The sequence below is a fragment of the Trichechus manatus genome, unplaced genomic scaffold (genome assembly GCF_000243295.1).
Source record: "Trichechus manatus latirostris isolate Lorelei unplaced genomic scaffold, TriManLat1.0 scaffold00087, whole genome shotgun sequence".
Classification (NCBI taxonomy): Eukaryota; Metazoa; Chordata; class Mammalia; order Sirenia; family Trichechidae; genus Trichechus; species Trichechus manatus.
The window spans coordinates 813792-821888 of NW_004444023.1; the positions used below are offsets into that span (position 1 = coordinate 813792).

Sequence of the window (8097 nt, forward strand, 5' to 3'; positions counted from 1 at the left end):
GGGGCGGGGCTGGGGGCGGTGGAGACAAGGCCAGGCGGGGCAGCTGGACCGGCTGCTGGGCTGGAGGGGGCGAGGACTCACGCTCCTTGGGCCGCAGGCAGCCCCCGTCCTGGGGATAGCAGGAGGGCCGGGCCCAGGGCTCCGGGCTGCTGGAGCCCCCCCTGCTGTGGGCTGGCGTATCTGTGGAGAGAGAGGTGGATAAAGTGGGCGTCACCCCGCCATGCTGTCTTAATTTCCCCTTTCCACCTTCCTCTCTCACCTCCCACCGGTCCTGGACCCAGGTGATCCTTTGGAAACCTAAGAAAGCTCATTCCTTGGAACAGAGGCTCCAGAATAGATCAGTCGTACCCAGGGGAGATTCTGTTGTTAGCAGCTTAAGTCGCCCCCAACTCATAGCCCCCCCACGTGTTATAGAGCAGAACTGCTCCATAGGGTTTTTTTGGCTGTCATCTTCGCAGAAAGGGCCCTAGGTGGCGTTTGCACTTGACTGCTAACCTAAACGTTGGCAGTTCAAACCCACCCAGTGGTACTGCAGAAGGCCTGGCTATCTGCTTCCATAAAGACCACCAAGAAAACCCTATGGAGCAGTTCCACTCTGTAACGCGTGGGGTCACCACGAGTCAGAATGGACTGGAGGACGACTAACAATCTTTACAGAAGCAGTTCACCAGGACTTTCATCCGCAGAGCCGCTGGGGGGGTTTGAACCGCCGACCTTTAGGTTAGCAGCTGTGTGCAAACCACTTGTGCCACCCAGGCTCCAGTACCCAAGGGAGATAGTCAATACATTTAACAATATGTTCAACTGGAAAGCTGATACCAGCCTTAGTGGAAACAGGGGCCTGTAGGTACCCTGCTGGGCCAGACAGCCCCCATCTCGGAGTAAGAGCCAATTTTCTCCCAGGCTCTGAACGATCTGGACATTCCCCACACTTGTCAGACTGTGTTGCTGGATCCTGGGGTGGTTGGGGTCCAGTTTGGGTGAGTTGAGAGTTGGGGTGGCTGGAGCAGTGGCGGGGCTCTCTCCAACAGGGACTGGAGTTCAGTATCTCGTCACTGGTCTGCATCAGTTCAACTTTGAACTTGCTGGAATTCCTCTGCCTCCACTCACCCGGGATCTCATTCACCCCTATGGCTTTGAACCCAGTCTGCAGGCAGAGGCTCCTAGACTTCCGTCCCCACTCCAATCCTCTCCCCTCAACTCCAGACTCTATATGCAGCTGCTTACTCGGCAGATTCACCCAGTTGTCTAATAGTGCTTCAAACTCACTTGCCTAGAGCTAAGCTCCTGACCCCCTCAACCTGCTCCTCCTTCAGCTGCTCAGGCCAAATGCCTTCATTCTGCTCTCCCAACACACAATCCATGGCTCTGCCTTCAGTGAAATCCAACATCCAACTTCTTCCCACCTCCATGGCCCCCAACCTTGTCCAACTACTATCACTTCCCGCCTGGACTATCGCAGGCACTTCCCCACTGGGGTCCTGACTTTCCCCCTGCCAGCCCCTCCATCACAGTCTGTTCTCCTCCAGCAGCCTGAGAGTCCCAACTAAAATAGAAACCAGTTATGTTAAGGGAAAGAAGCTGGTCACAAAGGACCACATCTTGTATGAGTACACGTATATGAAATGTCTAGAATAGGCAAATCTAGAAAGACAAGAAAGTGGATTAGCAGTTGCCTAGAGGTGGAGGAATCAGTCCCCAGAGAAGGACATCATGCTTGGTAAAGTAGACGGTCAGCGAAAAACAGGAAGACCCTCAACAAGATGGACTGACACAGTGGCTCCAACAATGGGCTCAAGCGTAACAAGGACTGTGAGGATGGCGCGGGACCGGGCAGTATTTCGTTCTGTTGTACACAGGGTCACTATGAGTCGGAACTGACTCGACAGCACCTAATAACAACAGGGCTGGGGGCAGGCCGAGCCCTTGTGGCACAGTGGTTAAAGTGCTCAGCTGCTAATCAAAAGGTTGGTGGTTTTAACCCACCAGGCCCTCCGCGGGAGAAAGATGTGGCAGTCTGCTTCCGTAAAGATTCCAGCCTTGGAAACTCTATGGGGCAGTTCTACTCTCTCCTATAGGGCTGCTATGAGTCAGAATTGACTCAGCAGCAATGGGTATGGGTAGAGCTGGGGGCAGCGTCCCTGGGTGGTCTAACTGAAACGTTGACGGTTCGAGTCCACCCAGAGGTACACTGGAAGAAAGGCCTGGCAATCTACTTCTGAAAGATCCCAGCCATTGAAAGCCCTATTGTGTTGGGAATCCACTCGATGGCAGTGGGTTTCGTTTTGGTTTAACCCTTACCTGGGTCCCTAAGTGGTGTAAACGGTTTGTGCACGACTGCTAACCTAAATGCTGGTGGTTCGAACCCACCTACCAGTGCTGCGGAAGAAAAGGCTCGGCAATAGTCTTCTGTTAAGATTATAGCCAAGAAAACTCTATCGAGTAGTTCTACTCTGTAACACGTGGGGTCGCCATGAGTCAGAATCAATTCAAGGGCAACTGACGACAACAACCCTACTTGATTTCTCCTATCGCACTTATCTCGACCCGGCCTGTCTCCGCCTCCTGCTGTCAGCTCTGTATTGTTCAGTGTGGTTGACCCAGCACGTAACACAATGTCCAGCACAAAATTTTTTCTTTAATGAGAAAATAACCAGGGCTTCCAGAGAGTCAGGGCTGATTGGGCACCAGGCCTAGGTCCTTGCAGCAACCCTCCCCAGCCTTTTCCTCCTTTTTTGCTCCTCTTCCCTGCCTCAGGGCCCTTGCACATGCTGCTTCCGCCACTGGGATCACCCCCCCCTTCAGCACCACCCCCTGGCCAGCTCCAGCTGGAATGTTCCTTCCTCAGAGAAGCCTGCCTTCCCCTCTGAGGCCAAATCAGATCACCTGCTCTTCTTTCTCAAAAACGTCAGCCGCCAGGGGAAGTCAGCACAACTGGCCTAAACCAAAGCTAAGAAGTTTCCTGAATACAATCGAACACTTTGAGGGACAGAGAAGCAGGAGTAGGGGTCTGGGGACCATGCTTTCAGGGGACATCTAGGTCAATCGGCATAACAAAGCTTATTAAGAAAATGTTCTGCATCCTGCGTTGGTGAGTGGTATCTGGGGTCTTAAAAGCTTGCAAGCGGCCATCTAAGATGCATCAATTGGTCCCAACCACCTGGAGTAAAGGAGAACGAAGAACACCAAAGACACAAGGAAAGTAGTAGCCCAAGAAACAGAAAGGGCCACATAAACCAGAGACTTCATCAGCCTGAGACCAGAAGAACTAGATGGTGCCCGGCTACCACCAATGACCGCCCTGACAGGGAACACAACAGAGAGTCCCGGTTGGAGCAGGAGAGGTGGGGTGCAGAACTCAAATTCCAGTAAGAAGACCAGACTTAATGGACTGAGACTGGGGGTTCCCCGGCAAGCATGGCCCCTGGATTCTCTATCAGCCCAGAACTAAAACAATTTCCGAGGCCAACTCTTCAGATAGGGATCGGACTGGACTGTGGGACATAAAGTGATACTCATGAAGAGTGTGCCTCTTAGCTCAAGAAGATACAAGAGACTGAATGGGCAGCTTCTGTCTGGAGGTGAGATGGGAAGGCAGAGAGGGTTAGGAGCTGGCTGAATGGACATGGGGAATCAGGGGTGGAAAGGAGTGTGCTGTCACAGTACGGGGAGAGCAATTAGAGTCACATAACAATGTAAGTATAAATTTTTGTATGGGAAAAAATAAAAGAAAAAGTCAGCCGCTTCCTGCCTTTAATGTAGGGGTCCAGCCTTCCTCAGCCAAACAGCTTGGGGGAAGTGAGGGAGGCTGGGAGAAAGTAATAACCATGGCTAGCATTTACTGGACACTCTCGCTCAGCCAGGCCCTGGGCTCAGGTCTCCTCCTACGTTATCTCCCTGAGTCCTCCCAGCAATTCCCTGGGGTAGATGCTATCATTATCACCCCATTTTACAGATGAGGTGACTTGAAGCCCAGAGAGCTGGCAAGATGTAGAAGAGGGAGTTGAAGCCTGGCTGGCTCCAGAAACCAAAACCAAATCTGTGGCTGTTGAGTTGATTCCAATTCATGGCGACCCCATGCATGCTCCAACAGGGTTTTCTTGGCTGCAATCTTTATGGAAACAGACTGCCAGGCCTTTCTTCCACGGCACTGCTGGGTAGGTTCAAACCACCAACCTTTTGGTTAGCAGTCAAGGGCAAATCCTTTGGGCCTCTCAGGGGCTAGGGCTTCAGATCCCACCCTTTTTAACCACTTCTTGGGCAGGGCCTGTGGGTGGGATGCGGAGTCGGTGGGGGGGTGGCGAGTCTCTCTTATAAAGCGCATGGAAATTGCAGCCACTCTGAAATGCATCTTTTCTAGTTTATTGAGTAAAGAGAACAACAAGCAGCACAGCCTTTGTGCCCACAGGGCTCACAGGAGTCATGGAAGTGCCACCAGGAGAATTTAAATATTTTATTTGTAACTGTTGGGCCTCAACTTCCCCACCTGTAAATGGGTGCATGTGTCAGGGTGGGACCAAGTGACCCAATAATAAAACCTCTTCCTGGGGGCCATTACAGGGATTGAGTCACCAGGAGTTCAGGGTTTAGGACAGTGCCTGGTACACAGTAAGTTCTCAATGTTGTTATTGTTCTTTCAAATATTACATCAGAGATAAACAGTCCTTAGCTCTTCCTCCAGTATCAACAAAGATGCCTCAGGCTGCAGAGGGAAGTCTGAGGGAGCCCCAAGCCCCATTCTTGCCATCAACCAGCACCGTGGGTCTCTGTGTGAAGTTCTAATCTAGGATACTCTAAGCCTGTTCCTGCCCCAGGGCCTTTGCACTTGCCGTTTCCTCTGTCTAGTGTGCTCGTCCCCAAGATATCCATGTGACTTGCTCCCTCCATTCAGGTCTCTGCTCAAATTTCAACTCCTCAGAGAAGCCTTCCCTGAGTACCTTATCTATAGCAGAACCCCCCCGCCCCCCCTCCATCACTCACGATCTTCTTAACATGCTTTATTTTTCTTCTTAGTTCTTATCACCTTCCAGCATGTCCTCTGTTTTGGGATTACTTGCTTCTGGTCTGTCTCCCCCACCTAGAACGTCAGCTCCACAAAAGGAGGGAATTTGTTTTTCTCTCTATGGTATTCCCCAGCACCTACTACAGTGCCTAAGGAGCCCTGCCGTCGCAATGGTTAAGTGCTCAGCTGCTAACCGAGAGGTTGGCAGTTCGAAGCTACCCAGAGGCTCTGTGGGAGAAAGACCTGGCAATCTGTTTCTGTGAAGATTACAGCCAAGAAAACCCTATGGGGCAGTTCTACTCTGCCACATGGGGTCGCTATGAGTTGGAATTGACGTGATAGCACCCAACAACACTACAGTGCCTGCCTCAGAATTGGTGCTCAACAAATATTTGTTGAATGAATGAATAAAGGAGTTGTATAGATTTTGACAAAATCAGTTTGAAATTCTTGGTCTGGTCCAATGGGGCTATTTCACAGATACAAACACTGAGGTTTGATTCAAATCGGGAACAAGGGATCAAGTGATTTTGCCTCTCTTCTGCTTAAGACACTTCCATGCCTCCCAAATGCCCTCAAGATGAAGTCCAAAGTCTTGACCTTGACTTACAAACCACGTGTCATCTAATGCGAGCATCAACTCTCAGTCAATATAAACGCTGTTGTTATTGCTGGGCAATCTAGAACAGTGGTTAAGAGCATGGACTGTGTGTTGGACACACTTGTTCCAACTCTACTATTTACTTGCTGTGTGACCTTGGGTGAGTAAATGAACCTCTCTGAATTACATGATCCTGAACTGCCTTTTCTGTCATGTCCCTGTCCATGCCTTACTCAAAATGCTTCCGTGGTTCCCCACAGCATTTAAGATAAAATCTGAACCCCTTAGCTTGGCCTAAAGGCCTTTATCCACCTCTCTGATCTCATCTTAACATTCCTTTCTTCAATCTTTCCACTCACCCCCTCCTCAACTCGGGAACTTCTCTCAGCTTCCTAAACTGGCCAAGCTCTCTCGCCTCCAAGCCATTGCACATGCTGTTGCTTCTACCAGGAACACTTTTCCCAGCTCTTCTTCATCTGGCTCACTCATTCTCACTCTTGGAGTCACAGTTCTGATGCCCCTCCTCCAGGAAGCCCTCCCTGACTTCCCAGGCTGGGTCAGGCACCCCCTCTGGGCCCCTCAATCTGGTTACTATCTGGGGATAGTTCTGTCTCCCCCACTAGACTGTGTGCCCCTGAGGACAGGGCAGGGGATACCTCAGTCACCACCATGTCCCCAGCACAGGGCAGGTACTCGGGGACTAGCTTTAAAAGAAAAAATAATTCAGGTCAAGGATAAGCAAGAAGTCTCTGTACTCAGCGCTCCACACCTCTACTACTCAGGACACAACCTTGGGAAATCACCAAAGCCCTCCAAGTCTTTAATTTACAAAACGGTGAAATAGTACCTACCTCACAGCAGTGATATCTCTATCAAGCACCAACACCGAGCGTTTGCCAGGCACTGTGCTAAGCAATTTATGCCAATTAACACACTTAATCCTGGCAACAACCCTTTGAGGTGGGGACTATTTTTACCCTCATCTTAAAAACTCCTTACCATGGAGTCATTCCGACTCATAGTGACCCTATAGAATAGAGCTGACTGCCCCATAGGGTTTCCAAGACTGTAAGTCTTCACCTTTCAGTTGGCAGACAAGCACTTAACCACTGCGCCACCAGGCACCTTATTTCCATTTTATAGGTGCAGAAATTCAGGTGCTATAACTCACCCAAGATGACACAGTTGAGTGTAAAGTTATGATCGGAGCCCAGACGATCTGTTTCCAAAGTGGCTACCCTATACTGCCTCTGACGTGTTAATGAAACCCAGAGCTTACAGAATTTAGCATAGCTCTCGGTAAGTGATACTGTTGGGTGCCCTCAAGTCAATTTCGACTCATAGCGACCCCAAGTGACAAGGTAGAACTGCCTCACAGGGTTTTCTTGGCTTTAATCTTTACGAGAGCAGATCACCAGACCTTTCTCCTGGTGGAGCCTCTGGGTGGGTTTGAACCACCAACCTTTAGGTTGCAGCCAGAGTGCTTAACTCTATGCACCACAGGATAAAAACCAAACCAAACCTGTTGCCAGAAGTCGATTCTGACTCACAGTGACCCTACAGGACACAGCAGAACTGCCCCATTGGGTTTCCAAGGAGTGGCTGGTGGATTCAAACTGTCCACCTTTTGGTTAGCCCCTGAGCTCTTAATTACTGTGCCACATGACAGGTGCTCACAGTGTTTGATGTTATTATTATGCTGATGGTTCCAGCTGTGGGCTTTGAAGCCAGGCCTCCTAGGTCTGGGTCCCACTCCTCACTCTGGCAATCGCTAATCACTTCACTTTTCTAAGCCTCAGTTTCCCCAGCTGTAAAATGGGGCTGCAACAATAGCACCCAATCCCACAGGGTTGTAGTGAGGATTTGAGAGCCACGTAAAGGGCCTGGGACAGTGTCGGGCACAGTACGCTTTGTCAGGGTTTGTTCTTGCTAAACTGATGGTGAAGGAACTCACTTGTCTGTCGGTCCTCTCTGCGATCCTCCTTGCGGTCCTCCGATAACACATTGCGTTGGGTCAAGGCACCTGAGGCCGGTGGCTGTGAGGAGGCGGCCGCGGGGAACTGCTCGGCGGCGAGGGGCTGCTCGGCCCCAGCTCCAGCCCCAGACCCGGGAGCAGCCACGTTGGGCCCCAGGATGGCAAAAATGGTCTCCTCCTCCGCGGAGAAGGCGTCCTCGGCGGCGGGCCCGGCGCCCTGCGTGGAGTGCGGCACGCGGGCCAGCTTCTCCTTGGTGCGGCGCTTGAAGTCGTTCCAGCGCTTCTGCACCTCCTGGCCCGTGCGCTTCCAGCTGGTGATACCGTTGATCTTGGCGGCAATGCCGTCCCACACGCGCCGCCGCTCTGCCACGCTCACCCGACGGCTCTGCGCGCCGTAGAGTTGCGGGTAGTGGGCGCGCACCTCACGGATCAGGATCTGGTTCTCCTCGAACGAGAAGCGCGGCTTGCGCAGCCGGGTGGTCTCCTCCGCTTCGCCCGCCGCCGCCGACGCCATGGCGC

General features: G+C 51.7%; 1 protein-coding gene across 1 annotated transcript in view; it reads right to left on the reverse strand.

Moving 5' to 3' along the window:
* Nucleotides 1-8092, reverse strand: part of MYPOP (Myb related transcription factor, partner of profilin) — an 8687-nt gene extending 595 nt beyond the window's left edge. Inside the window, exons 1-2 of the mRNA XM_004381593.1 lie at nt 7558-8092; nt 3-180 (exon numbers count right to left, since the gene is read on the reverse strand). Of these exons, the coding sequence (XP_004381650.1) occupies nt 3-180; nt 7558-8092 (713 nt within the window). The remainder of the gene's footprint in view (nt 1-2; nt 181-7557) is intronic.
* Nucleotides 8093-8097: the final 5 nt, after the last annotated feature.